The following is a 15,020-nucleotide window of genomic DNA, read 5'->3' as shown; positions in this document are numbered from 1 at the left end:
TCTGGTATGTTTACAGTATGTGGCAGTAAAATATTTGTCTGGAGGAGTTTCAGAAATGCCAATTTTAGGTGCATCCTTAAAACATACCTTGTTTGGTTTATGCTTGTCAAAAAAGGATGTAGGTTCATGTCCTCTGTGTCTATGTTTATTCCCTCTTCAGTACCCCTTTGAGCAAACTTTCTGCCACCAAGGACTCTCAGCCCAGGTTTTCACTGCTAGAGCCTAAACAGTCTAACAATTGTATCCACACCACAGCCTACAGTGTATGAAAATTCCACACACAAAATTACGATTACAAACCTTTAAACTTGAAATATGGTATTTCAAAGAACAAAGTAGTCCCTCACCCCCCTCCTTCACACACTAATTTGGTAAAATACAAGTTAGAAGGAATAATTATCAATTCTAGATTTTTCCATCATCATAGGGCACCAGCTACTTCAACAATGTATTATATTTCCAACCTTTGAGTTAAGTGACATTGGTAACAAAAATATAGGTTTCAATAGAGAGCTCTGTCAATAAAACACAATCCTAGTTTTTATGGATGGTTTCAGAGTTATCCAAGGTAAGCAGTATAAAGTAAGTGGATGATGCAGTGCACTTTATACCATTTTCCATGCTTTAATCTCAGAGGTTTATAAATATTAATACATTAATTCTTCATCCCTGTGCGATAAGCAGGGAGGTAAATATTATGAGCCCCAAATTACAGGCACAGAGTTTATCCCAAAGTTACACAGGAGAGTCTTTGAGACTAGAACCCTGATTTCCCAGCTCCATGATTCATGTCTTAAAAAAGGGAGGAAGAGTTTGTGGTTACTTATCTTTTTGTCTGGAAACTGCCTTACTGTTTTTAAGGAGCTTTGACATTTCACTAATGATCTTGTCATTATTAATTCCTTTGGTATTCACTGGTGGAAATGCTTTAATCATGTGAATTAATACCCTTCTACATGTTACATTTTTAGATAATTGGAGCCAATGTACTCTCCCAGTCTGCAAAGTCTTTACAAATTGGAATGCACTCTAAAGGGATGTACTGCTGTGAAACTACTTTCTGGTGGGCAAATTCCTTTTTTTAAATTATTTTGGGGGTGGAAGAGAGGAGAACTGATTTAAGGTGAAGAGGAGTGAAAGATTTAGTGAATGGATGTTCATTGCTTAAGCACAAGGGGAGCCAATATCAATTCAAAGCACAGCCCAAGTGCCATTAAAGGGAAAACATTCTTAAGGCATGAAGTATTTCAGTTTGGAAAATTGACAAGATAAGGGCTCTGTCCTTTAGATTAGTATTGAATTTTGGAAGTTGGACAGCCCACTTTTGAGCAGGTGTGACTTCACAGCTAGAATATGGCCCTTCCCAGGCAGTAATAAGAGAATTATCAATCAATTTCAACTTAGTATTTGTAATAATAAATGTGTAGGACTTGAAGTTTTTGGACAAAGTAAGCACCCCTAGAGCTGCACACCCTCTACATATAAATAATCCTTCAAGAAAAATGAAGTATTCAAAAACAACTCCCCCCCCAACCACCTTTTTAGCTTTGCCTCTACAATGTAATGTATTGTGAGAATACAAAATCTGTTTTCATTAAACATTTTTAAATAATGAAAATATTTCTAGCTATGAGACCTTTATTTATCTCTTTTATAAATTTTGGACCTAAATATAGTTGTCCCTTTTAACTATGGAAAATGAGAACTAAAGAATTTTAAGCAGAGGGTAGTCAGATGATAGTAAGACAATATATTATACGCTGCATATTTATCAGAATCTATTTTGAGGAAATTATAAAGATGTAATAATAGAAGAAGAGTGAAATGTCTATAGTAAAAGTTACTTTTGAAACATGTAATGCAAAGAAGGCCATCTGCAAAGAACTATCACATCTATATAATCAAACAAGCAATTTTGTAATAAGTGGATCACTGGAATTTTGTACCCAAGAATAAATAATTCATAGATTTAAGGCCAGATGGAACCATGACCTCTGAATTTGAATTCTTGTCCATTGCCATTCCTCTCCCTCAGAGCCAAATGTCTATCCTCTTGAAGTCTGTGTTAAAACTCGAACTGACTTCAATCAATGGGACCAGTATTTGATCATCAGGCCTTTGTAAAACAACCATCGTTATTGTCTCTTCTTTTAAACCAGTGGAAGACATATATAAAATATGCATGTGATAGTTCTGCTCTATGTATAAAGAAAAAGGAAAACACATGAGAAACAAAATCTAGGGCATTTCAGTTTATTACCTACATTACTAACACCTAATCTCAGGATATATTTACAAAAAGAAAAGGAGTACTTGTGGCACCTTAGAGACTAACCAATTTATTAGAGCTCTATTAGATGCTCTAATAAATTGGTTAGTCTCTAAGGTGCCACAAGTACTCCTTTTCTTTTTGCGAATACAGACTAACACGGCTGTTACTCTGAAACCTGTCAGGATATATTTAGTTACTGAAAATAATTTCTGCTTATTCCTGCATTTTTCCTAACAAATGGAACAAAATTCCAACAACACAGAGGATTCCCTCCCCCAAAAAATAGTGTTTTATTGATTAAGTTTTAGCACACATTTACAAAGAATAAAAGAGCAAACAGGAGGAGCAAAATGTACTGCAGTCATATGGCTGCACCACCACCCAATAACTCAGGCCAAAAGTTCCAAACGTGGGTGCCTAAAGTTGGTCACCTGAATCCATATTTATGCAGTTTCATAAGTCAGTGGGAGCTTCACGTAGTCAGCACTTTCATAGGACAGGACACTTATTTGGGTGCCTATATTTTAGGCACCCACCCTTAATAACTGAAGACAGAATTTTAAATGGTTTCTCTGCCCAGTGTTTTACAAGGCATAGCAATGAGATTCATAACAAACACAAAATATAATGCATCATTCAACGAAAGAACACACATTTGACACAAGCAAAAGTCAGTGTAGCCTGCAGCATTCTAGAATAGATCCTTCTGCTCCAGCCACCATCTTCCTACTACTGCAGGTTGGGAACAAAAGCAGTTTGTTTGTTTGTTTGTGAACTCAAACATCAAGCTATTTCTATTATCTATCAAAAGAGAAATACAGAACAAGGATAATTTGTGTTTTGTGCTTGGATTTTAAAATGGCGTGAATTTATTTAAAAATTAAGTTCAGTATTTCAGCTCTTGGCTAGTTACCTTTGTGGCTCTAGGTGGTCCCAAGGTTGTTCATCCGTAAGTTAAAAAGGGTAAGGACAAACTCTGACTCTCTGTTGTGCTGGTGCACAACAGGGTGGGGTTTGGGGAAGGTGGGTGTGGGAAGGGGTTATGTTGGTTGAAAGGACAAGCCAGATGACGGATCGCAGCCTGAATGTCTAGCGCCCTAAACTTTACTTTTAACACTTTATTAATTCACATACTTCTAAGGTACCCTTCCCTATGCATTTAGCAGTACATCAATTCCCTGAAGGAAGAGGAAGACTGTGCCCTCTCTCTCTCCTCTATCAAATCAGTTTGGTATCCCCCCCAGACACCATAGTTAATAGTAAGCTTTTGCTGGCAGCAGGTAAAGAGGTTATTTTTCCTACTCATAGAAGTAAAGTGCTCCCTGCATTAGTGTCCTGACCCACAGAGGAATCCTGTTGTGGCCAGCAGAATTCTTCTTACAGAGAATCCAAACCCTGTCACCCTCAGACCCGTTATTGCAGTGGTGCCCAAACTTTACCTGTCATGGCCCACCTTACCAGTAACGGAATCTGTCCGCGCCCCCATTACTGCGCTGTTGGCTCAGCAGATGAGCTTTTCTGGGGGGGCGGAGAAGGAATGAGGGCAGAGCTGGGCTGGGGATGGAGTGGAGCTGCAGCTGGGGCCAGAGCTGGGCTGGGGGGCACTCCATCCCCACCCACTGTGGGGCTAGCCTGAGCCCCCCAACATGCCCCACCGAACATTCCTCTGTGCCCCCCGAGGGAGGCACATCCCACAGTTTGGAAACCACTGCCTTAGTGTGTGGCGGGTGGAGTTGGAAAAGATCTACAAACCAGATCCATAAAATCTCTAATATAATATATAAAGTTACTCTACAACAGATCTAGTGATACCAAAGAAAAATGAATATACTGAAGTAAAATAACAAACCCACAATAAATAAGTGCAGAAACTTCATGTTGCTTTCCAAACCCACAATTATTAATGTCCTGGTATGTCACTAGTCAGTAAAACTTTTTGAAAATAGCTTATTTAACGGTATTCTATCACTTTCAAACATTTTAATACAAGACAGGTACAAAGATACATTGAATCTGAAATGAGGTGCTGAAAGTGCCCCGTCCTGTTTAAAATAAGGATCTGTCAATTATGGTAGGGGTACAATATTATGTAGTAATTATATGCTCTAAAAGCCTGATCAAGAGCCCACTAAACTTCATGGAAAGACTCCCTCTGACTTGAAAGGGCTTTGGTTCAGGGCATGTGGAAGTACGGAATATCTTATTGAGTCTGTGAGGCCAAATAAAAATAAAGGAAAATAAGAGGTATATATAATTTCAACCTACCTCTATCTACCTTAGAAAGCATTTACACTTGTATCAAAACTGCCGTCACTGTCAAACTACTTAATAATTCAAAGCTATCAAACAGCCTCTTTTTAGCAGCAGAGAAATCCAAATAGATTCAGTGAAGAGTCCAACTAAAGTAATATTATAATCCCTATTTAAGTCATAGTATTATCTCTTCAACTTTTGCTATCCAGTGAAGCAACAGAACCAGTGACAAGATGCAGCCAGATTGTCTTGGATAAAATAAGAACTGACCCAAAATCTTTTTTGAAACTTGAGGGGAAAAAATGAGGTTCACCTCCTCCATCCCTTCTCACCACATCTACACTTAGTTCTCGTTGGGTCTGGAAGCAGAAGTGCTAATATTTCATTAGAAAGGCCACCCAGAAGCACAAAGTACCAGAAATCTCATGAAGGTTTGTTTCTGTAAGATGCCCAATTCAGTTTGCAGAGCTGCAAACAAGTGTTTGACCAGATAACTGCTTAGACCTTTGAGCCATTGGAGTTCTGCTCATCACTGCTACTACCCAAATCACTGTCTATATCCATGTGGAGAAGCTGACTTTTATATCACTATCATTACACAGCTAGGCACTCTTAATGCAAGCACTCAAACTACAGTGATGAGGTTAGTGTAAGAAACTATAAATAATAAATACAAGCCTGGCACACAGAAAAATGCATAACTGTGGTCAAACCGTAAGACAGTGTCTTTGTTACAAATTTTAGAACTTTATTTTTCAAAGTGAAGTTAGTGTTAATGAAGAAGCGGTGCACGATGGAAACCTGACTACCACAAAATAATTCTCTAAAGAAAATGTATGGCCCAGATAGTACAAGCTTCCAAACACTGCACCACCACTATGTCTTAACTCTTCTGATAGGCCTACCTCTAGGAATGAGATGGTGGATCAGTCTCTAGGCCCATTCAGTCATTGGCCTTTCATAATAGCCGTCTTCATGGTGGTTTTTGTAATGTGGAGAAACTACACTTTGACCACACAACTCATTTCAAACTGACCACTGAACAAGATAAGTATTTTGTCACTACTGACCTCAATTGGATTAAAGTAACCTTTGGAACTAAAACATTTCACTTACAGTTACTAGTCCTCTGAGCTAGAGAGTCTCCCTTCTAATAGAATTTCTGAAAATTGCTGCTTCTTTCTCATGAGATTCTCTCACCTTATCAAAAAAACACTGTGTAAGCTAGACTTCAATCAAGATAACCAAAAGGTGCAAGTCATTCTCTGTTTCACAATTGATTTAGGATCTTCCATTATCTAACACAAGACTATTGTTCATTTTAAGGAAAAAAAAAAAAGTAATAATCGTATAATGGTTTAGAAAAAATGCCAGGTCATCTGGTTGAGGTCGCTTTGTCTGGCGCTATTTAGAATATGCATGTTATCTCTCACACATACTTAGGAGTCAGAATTGATGAGCAAATGTCAAACACCATACAGCATGTCCATAAAAATGGTACGTTTCACACAAAATCATGGCAGAAAAAACCCACACATGCATCTGATAAAACCATGACGACTTCTTTTAAAAATCTGAAATGGAATGAAATTAGTAATCCAAAACAATTCAGCTAGCAGTATATACTTTAACTGAATGATCACCACTGTCTAAGACAATCAGAGAATTGCTTGCTGTGTAAGTCAATGCCACAGGATAAGAAAGCCCTTGGGTAATTATGGGCCTTAAGACAGGAAATTCCTCAGGTTTTCCTAAGCACAATACAACTTGGTTATAGGCATCTGCTACTATTATGTGTCCCTCTCTGTCGAAGGCCACAGCAGTGGCATATATTTTGGAGGGAAACACTAGGTTTAGACCAAAGCTATCCATCTGGCCAATGAGTTTCATGTCAGCACTGAATATCTTCACTCTTGTGCTGCTGTAGTTTGGTCCCTTAGCTATCAGGTGCTCTATTACAGCGATAATACCAGAAGTCTGAGAAACTGCCACCTCTCTTGGGTTGCATAAGTTAGACTGGATCTTCTGAACTTTCTTTAGTTCTCCTTTTTTAAAATTGGCTGTCAACCGAGAAAGAGCACCTGCCTCTGGATCAGACAGGATAACGTCATTCTCTGGGGTGGTATCCAAACCCCATGGTAAACAAAAGGATTCCCTGATAACTAGCTTGCCTATTCCATTAAAATCAAACACTTTCACAGAGCGATCGCCGCTGTCCGTGACAACCACGTGGCCGTCCAATGTGACTGTCACGTCAAGTGGGTATTTAATATCATTGCCTGCATCTCCTCTTTCCCCAAACTGTTGTATACAGCTTCCACTCAAGCCAAACAGCTTAATCCTTTTCTTGCCATCGTGTGCCACTACTACACAGTCAGACCCTCGACACATTGCAATCCCAGTCGGATCGATCAGCGTCCCCCAGCCTCCGAAAGAAAGGTTGAACGTTAAGCCTAGAGATGCGGATACAGCTGCTTCATTGCCAGTCCCAGTTGTTGTTCTTGAAGCTAAAGAAATATTAGTTGCAGGGCTTAAGATCTCTATCAGGTGCAACAATGGTAAGCAGTCACTTGTCTCTGAGGATTTGCAAGCTCTTCGACAGAAAGGGCACTCCAACCTAAAATTCCTTGGGTGTGCTAGAGAGAATACACACTCCAAGCACATAACATGTCCACAGGGCAAGTTCCTTGGCCTGTGTTTCTTCTTCTGGCTATATTTTTCAAAACACACTTTGCATTCAAGTAGACTGACCTCAGTTTCCTTCACCAGTTCGGTCATAATCTGCATTCTATCAGGGGCCGTGGCAGACATAGTTGCAGCTTTAAGAGGATTGTTGATTATACTGTGCTAGCGATGTGACGCTGCCATCTGGTCACATTGGACAGTCACAGGACTGTGTTACATCAGAGGCCTTTCCATAAATGCTGATGGTATGTTCCGTTTCAAAGCATTTACTGTAGTCTCCTGCCCTCTAAAGGAAACTTGGGAAAATGCAATGGGCTCACCAAAATATATTTTAATATTTTCTTACTGTTATCTTCACTTTTTCCCTCAAATATTTTGTTTAATTTCATTTGGAATGAACATATAACTAAACTGTAAACTATAAATCCAGACTCATATAATTTAAATCATGGTAATTTAGCATAGCAAGAGTGGTTTCATAGTCCACATCAGTTTTCGAGAGTCAATACATGATTAAAGTCCAATAAACCACACAAAAGCAGGAGGAAGGAAGAGGAAGGGGGTAGTGGGCAATTGAGGGGTAGTTATTCAGGATGCAATGAGTGAACAGGGCTGCGTTTATCATTTTCAGGAGCCCAGGCAAGAGCAGGAGTTTAATCTGTTAGAGAGGCGGTTCAGACCACTGGTTTCTTCCACCTCTTATCCTGCTACTAGAGATGGGCTGGGAAGTTAGACTAGGTCACAAAGGTTTCCTGTTCTGACCTCCTGCTGTTAACATTCCTCCCACACCCACATTGCCCATCCGGGGAGGCCCTTCTCCACATGCTCAAAGCAAGTTAAAGGGTCCTTGGGGTTCTGCTGGAAGTGGACTAAAGCAATTAGAAAGTCTACCTACCTGTTCCTTTTAACACTATTTTACTGAACAATGCTATGACCAAGAGAACCATGTCTAATAGGATGTCTGATTGCATTTCTCATTGCTATTACCTGGCTGACCTGCAGCTAGAGGCCAAGTCAAACTTCACTCAGTCAGGAGCAACGCAGCCACCGCTGCCTGCCTCAGGTGTGTTTCTATTACAGAGGTAGGTGAAATGGCTACATCATGCACTCTGGGTGCCTTTACAAAAGTATTATTACTTGGATTCAGCCTCCTGTTCACACTGTTGGCCTTAGCCTTATTACTGCTGCTCACTTCAGCTTTACTTTCATTTTCAAATATCCCTTGAATATCTCATGGCCCAGGAGTAAGAATCGCACAGAGATAGTATTATTGGAGATGAGAAAGAACTTCCTTCAACTTCTTCTCTGAAAATATACTGCAGGAGGACACTCACTTGCCTGCCTCACCTCAGTGCTTGGAGGTTGCTTTTTGAGAGTTACTTTTCTCTTGATCCTTGTTGTTTATTTTTCTTCAAAGCACATTGTTGATCCTCTGTAGTTGGTTTATTTTTCTGAGAAGACAGACTCTCTTGCAAACAAAGAAACGGACTGGGATGCTAGAAGAGCAGTATTTATATAGCCAGCCAGTAGGGGGTCCTACTTTACTCTCTACCCTGTCACCACCAACTTCAATGGTTAAAAAACAACAACAAAAACCTTAAAGTTTCATTAAAGTGATCACTCACTACTGGCTACAACTACAAATATCCTGAAAGCATCAGACCTGAGTCTGCAGCTCTTTGAATACAATGTTTGCAATGAACATCAAAAGCTTGCCACAAACAGAAATGGAGGAAAATTGACATATATTTCTAAAGCTCTGCTAATCTGTGGATGTCTACAGACCGTGTTTGCAGATCACTGATCAGATGTGGATACAAATACACTTCAATGCGATATGAATGCACAGCTAAATCTTTTAAACTGGATAATCTCAATATTTTAAAACAACTATTTTAACTATACCTGCCTCGAAAAAAAAAAAATGATGAGCAAGAGACACACACACTTGATACAAGACATTGCTTCTACTTCCAACTCTAATGTTCATAACCCCTGGGTGAAGGGGCATGCCCCCATCCCAATCAGGAGAAGGCTAATGAGCTCCTCTGGGTTCAATCCCTACCAAACAAACATGCCTGCAAAGCCAACTTCAGCTGGAGGAAGCAAGCTTAACAAGGAGAGCTGCTAACAGGAAGGGGCAGCAACCAGAAGGAAAACTTCTGTGCCTCAGATTCATGTTATGGAGTAGGTGAGAGGAAAACATCTGACAAGACTTCACGGCCCAAAGACTTACCAAAACCCCAAAACACCCTTGAAAGGGGAAAAGGCCTTTGAAGCTGCCGGAGTGTGACCCCTGAGGAAGGCCTTACCGATCGCACCCTTTAAACGTCAGGTTGTAATACTGTAAATCAGCTTTGGTTTCAGAGATTCTTCTCCGCATACGGTAATGCGGGATGGAGAAGGAAAGGGGTCTGAGAACCAACATTAGATTGTGTCAGCATCCTAGTGAATTTTAGGTTATTTTAAAAAATCTATTATTAGGGACTCAAAACTAAAATTCCCTTTTGCAAAGTTGTAATAGTGTCTATAAACTAGCGACGGGAGACCCTCAAAGGTTTGAGTTCAGATAAATATCCAAAAGCTCATATGCTTATCCAAACCGCAGAAGGGTCTCCATTAGGGCCCACAATCCACATTCCCCATACAACCCTTCTTCCTGTGGCCGGACTCCCGGATTCATAATTGTTGTATTGAGGGGGAAGAATATCACAGTTATAGAAAATTTCAAGGGGCATCTACTCCCGGTGTCTTCTGCTCTCCTCTCAATTGAGTCACTTTCCTTACCCCTCTTGGAGATCTATAGTTGACTGTGTCCCCCTCATCCAGTGATGGCTGCTGCTGAATATTCTGCTTTGCTCTCTGCTAGCCAGTCTCTACTCTGCACAGCACAGAGCAACAGAGGTAGGGAGAAAAAGACAGCAGCCGTCAAGCAGCCTCCTGCCTCTTCTATGCAGCAGTCACTAGTGGCAGGAGCTCAGAATTACAAAAACAAAAAAAAAAAACTTTTCAAAAGCTGCAGCTGTCAGCACTGTATAGCTCCTAGGACATGGGCTGGAACTATGAACACTTGGGATGGGACTGCAAAGCTCCAGACAGACAGACAATATTGGTAGCTATGGAGAACGGTCATGGTCATTTCTTTTTATACACACACACACACACACACACACTCTGGACTGCACCCATCCCATCGAAGATGGAATCATGGACACAGCCGACTTCGAGCAGTTCTTGCAGGAACAAATCAAAGTGAATGGAAAAGCTGGTAATCTGGGTGGAGGTGTGGTGACCATTGAGAGACGCAAGAGCAAAATTGCTGTAACTTCAGAGGTGCCATTTTCCCAGAGATATCTGAAGTACCTTTCTAAGAAATATCTGAAGAAAAACAACTTGTGTGACTGGCTGTGTGTAGTTGCCAATAGCAAGGAAAGCTATATAGAGAGAGACTTTTTAATTTTAATTATTTGAAATAATACAGGAGACGAACAAAGTTAAAATGATTGTTTATAAAAAGAGTTTCAATGTGGTTAAGTGCTACGCATCTTAAAATAGATACTGTAAGTCAAATCAGATGTACAGTGTAATTGACTTAGAAAGCATAAAGTCCTCAAAAGACAAAGATGTTCCATAACCCAGTTTTCATATACTGAGGGGTTTCAGAATTCCCAAATATCCAGCTCATTTCAAAGTGAGATCAATATAATTCTTCCCATCTTGCTAATAAATTTTGTGTTTCTTGTTTCATCAAGGAACAGACTTTAAGGTAAGCAGATATGTTACCTCCAGAAAATAATCTAGTCCCCAGGCTTTGTGCTGGTCCGAGAAGTCATCGACCTTCTCAAGACACTTAATTTCACAGACTTTTCCTGAAAAGGAAGAATAGCAAGTTACAGATATGATGATGGATGATGATAGTTTGTTTTGCTTTTTTCAATCATGAATTTTTACACTATTAGGAAAAATCTCGCTGACTTAACTCATTTGTAGACTAGCATAAATAAAGTGAGCAGGATTTAGCCCTCTCTCATAATTGTATGCTACTGTTAATTAAGAATAATTCATGGTGTTTAGACACTTCAGAGGTTTCAGAATGGTGTAAACCACAGGATCTGTAGAACCAAAGCTTAATGTAAGGCATATCAAGGATGAAATGTCAACCTTGACTCAATTTTCTTGTTTCAGTAGCTTTAAGTTGGATCTTTAATTCCCTTAACATGGTGTTTTCCGATCATCATACTTTTTTTCCTGCAAGTTAACTTTGGTTTCAAAATTATAGCAGAAAGCACACAGATGGTGGGGAAGGTTTCTGTGTTAAATCTGGGTAAAATGAGCAGATAAGCAGGGGCTTGGAGGAAGGGCGGGGGGGAGGGCAGGGCAGGGCAAGAAACCAAGATGTTGGTACAGAAAGGACATGAGAAAGTGACTATAGGAGCAAGAGTGAGAAGCTGTGGGAATAAGAATGAACATTGGGATCTAGTTTGAATTATTGGAGACTCCGCATGGAAAGAAAGTAACCTCGGGCCAAAAAGGGACTGTTTATGTCTTACTGGTAGCACATGTTCAAATTTCCTTTACAATGTGTATTTAAACAATGAGTCTGTATACCTTTTAGGGAAGTGATGTTTTCCCCTGATATCAATAACCCTGGAGTGAAAAGGATATTTATTTTCAAACTATGTCTCTCCAGATTTTGTACAAGAAGCAAACATTTGCCTCAGGACGACTCAAAACACTACAATATGAACACATTTGTCTGTCACATGTTTTGAGAAAACTCATAACTGCAGTGGAGATAACTTACCAAATAAACTTTTAATTTCAGAATCAGGAACATAAAATGGTGGACCTGGAAAACAAAAAAGGAAAAGCTGAATCAGCAAAAGTCACGATGACCCGTCTAATATTACAATAAAGCAAACACTGACCAAATACAAGGAGAAATGTTAAAATATTAAAAAAGAATTATTATAGGTTATTAATTATAAGACTTTCTTTTAATAACAATTACTTAGAGAAGTTCAAAAAGCAGTGGAAAACTTATTTGTATTAAGTTAATAATTATCAAGGAAAACTTAAGGAGCTTCTGGGTTTAATAAAAATTAATCAATCCGCCTGATGTATGATACTTAATGCTTACATAGAGCTTTTCATCTTCAAAGCATTTTACAAATATTTATTAATGAATTATAACACCTGTGAGGTAGCCACGCTACAGTAAATTGGGCAATAATTCCTGATTTTAGGTCATGAGGTACTGAAAATCCTGAGTTAGTATCCATCAGAAATATAATAGGATTTTCAGATAATGAGGGTGCAAGTGAGGGAGCAATGCTAGGGTAAGGGAAGGGTGCCAAGGAGGTGGACATAGCAGAAGGGGATAAACAGGACACTCTCTATACATTATACAAAAAACAGCGAAGGCAACGTTACTTTGCATTTTGTTTCACAATTCACCTCTCCCCCACCCCCAAAAAAACAACCTTTCAATTGAGACCAAGCACGAAAAGTTTCTGCCTTGTAGGAATTTTTTTCCAAAACTGAGAAGCAAGTGGAAACAGGGTTATAAAGAAATTTACATACAAACAAACCCCTCTCCCTTCACCCCCCCCAAAAAAATCACAAACTTTTGCTACTGTGAATGCCAAAATATAGTTAAATAGAAAAACATATTCAATCTGAGCACCAAGCCTCTTGCCACGAACTGAGGCAAAATTATTTATATATATATATATATATATATATATATATATATATATATATATATATATATATATATAATATAAATTAATTAGTGTAAAGGTAAAAAGTGATTTTACTTAACTTCTAAACAAAATGATTCAAAGTTCTTACCTTTATGTTTATTTGAATCATATAAAACACTAACCAAGAGATAACAGCAGCTTCCCTCCATTAGAGACAACATCAAATTGGCATAGCTAAAAAGAAAAAAATATTTGCAGTCGTAATTATTTTGTAAGTATATGGTACAGAGTACTCAAAATGTTCAGCAAAAAAAAGATACGTAATGTATTCCTATGCAGAATAGTTCAAATGCACCCTTGAAATGCACATAAACTAATTTAACTGAGGTACTTCTCATGTAAAATTCCATGCAGTAAACATGCAACATATGAAATCCTAAATAAAATTAATAAAATTCTACCTTATACACATGCGTGCATGCACACACGCACACCATTTTTCATATGAACTAACAAACACATGAAAATGTAAAGCTGACCTAATATGTAAGTCTTCAATAATCTATAGTTACTGTAGAGGGGCCTATACAGTATTGATTTTGTTAATTCACAGCATTTTATTTTATTTTATTTTTACAAAGTAAGGGCCATGTATTCAACTTAACTTAATGTCCAGTAATAGGGGTAAAGTGAAGAGAGAGGGTCATGGGTAAGATTGGAGAGGGGAAAGGAGAAAAAAGGAGAATAAAGAAGATGGAGTGAGGCAGAAAAAGGTGAAAATGGTAGAGACCAAAAACAAACATGTAAAGCAAAAAGTAATGGTAAAATTCAGATCTGCATATCTACCACTAGATGGGAACAGCAGCTTTAGGTATAGAACATAAGCAGCAACATACAGTAGAACCTCAGAGTTACGAACGAACACCTCCGGAATGGTGGTTGTTCATAAATCTGAAATGTTCATAATTCTGAACAAAACATTATAGACGTTCTTTCAAAAGTTTACATCTGAACATAGACTTAATGCTGCTTTGAAACTTTACTGTGCAGAAGAAATATGCTGCTTTTAATCATCTTAATTTAAATTAAACGAGCACAGAAACAGTTTCCTTATCTTATAAAAAATGTTTTTAAACCTTCCCTTTTTTTAGTAGTTTAGGTTTAACACAGTACTGTACTGTATTTTTTTTTTTTTGTCTCTGCTGCTGCCTGATTGCATTCCTCTGTTCCAAATGAGGTGTGTGGTTGACTGATCAGTTCGTAACTCTGGTGATCATAACTCTGAGGTTCTACTGTACTGTCCTTATGCCAATGGTATTGTTTGCATTGGCAAGACCATTTCCAGAAGGAAACTCTGTTTCAGAACACAGTGTTCAGTGACTTTAGTTGCCACAGATAGCAAAGAAGGACTGGCTTGGATTACTCATGGTTTAAGGAAAGTGAGGGATGGCTGATTAGTCAGTGCCAGGAAGATACGTTGTGAAAGGTACCGCCTATCAGAAAGAAAACAGTCATAAAATAAATACATTACTTACTGTTCTCTATCACATGGGTTAATGGCTACTAGAGATCCTCTGTCCCAAATCCCATCAAACCTGCCAGCAATTGTGCTACAAATAGGGGGTAGAGAGAGGGAAAAGATTTTATATTAAAAACTAAAATGATCTCTCAGAGTGGTAGCCGTGTTAGTATGTGTCGTGGGCTAAAATCCAAAAGCTTATGCTCAGATAAAGTTGTTAGTCTCTAAGGTGCCACAAATACTCCTCGTTCTTTTCAAAATGATCTTGTTTTTTATAATTTGACTGAGATACTTTTGCAAAAGAAGTGAAAAATCTCTGATAGGCTGTGCATATGCACAGAGGGCTGATATGCTGCTACGGTCTGGCCCCTTTATGCTATAAAACATTTTGAACAAGGAACATTTCCTGTGCCTTCTCTGGGTGCCACAGAAATGGTGGAATGAGTCTGTTGCCCTTTGGCAAGGGTGTGGCAAGGGCAAGAAGAGCTCTAGTTTGAGCACAGCTGTTCTTGGTTATGAGGCAGTTTTTTCAGGCAGTCATAATTTATAGAAACTCTGGGGATACCACTAATTTATGCCAAGGACT

General features: G+C 38.8%; 2 protein-coding genes across 4 annotated transcripts in view; both read right to left on the bottom strand.

Moving 5' to 3' along the window:
- The window catches only part of TPMT (thiopurine S-methyltransferase), a 35,265-nt gene that overhangs the window by 9,141 nt on the left and 11,104 nt on the right, over window positions 1-15,020 (bottom strand). For all 3 annotated transcript variants that reach the window (XM_084621460.1, XM_084621458.1, XM_084621459.1), the window contains exons 6-9: window positions 14,451-14,525; window positions 13,064-13,149; window positions 12,015-12,059; window positions 10,994-11,079 (exon numbers count right to left, since the gene is read on the bottom strand). In XM_084621460.1, coding sequence (XP_084477586.1) covers window positions 10,994-11,079; window positions 12,015-12,059; window positions 13,064-13,149; window positions 14,451-14,525 — 292 coding nt within the window. The remainder of the gene's footprint in view (window positions 1-10,993; window positions 11,080-12,014; window positions 12,060-13,063; window positions 13,150-14,450; window positions 14,526-15,020) is intronic.
- On the bottom strand, window positions 4,302-7,418 carry NHLRC1 (NHL repeat containing E3 ubiquitin protein ligase 1). Its single transcript, XM_084621055.1, has one exon. It carries the CDS (start codon window positions 7,334-7,336, stop codon window positions 6,134-6,136), a length of 1,203 nt encoding a protein of 400 aa, XP_084477181.1. The 5' UTR covers window positions 7,337-7,418; the 3' UTR covers window positions 4,302-6,133.

Source organism: Lepidochelys olivacea (genome assembly GCF_965140295.1).
Source record: "Lepidochelys olivacea isolate rLepOli2 genome assembly, chromosome: 2".
Taxonomy (NCBI): Eukaryota; Metazoa; Chordata; order Testudines; family Cheloniidae; genus Lepidochelys; species Lepidochelys olivacea.
Note: the sequence above shows the minus strand (reverse complement) of the source record. Positions and strands in the feature narration are given on the sequence as shown.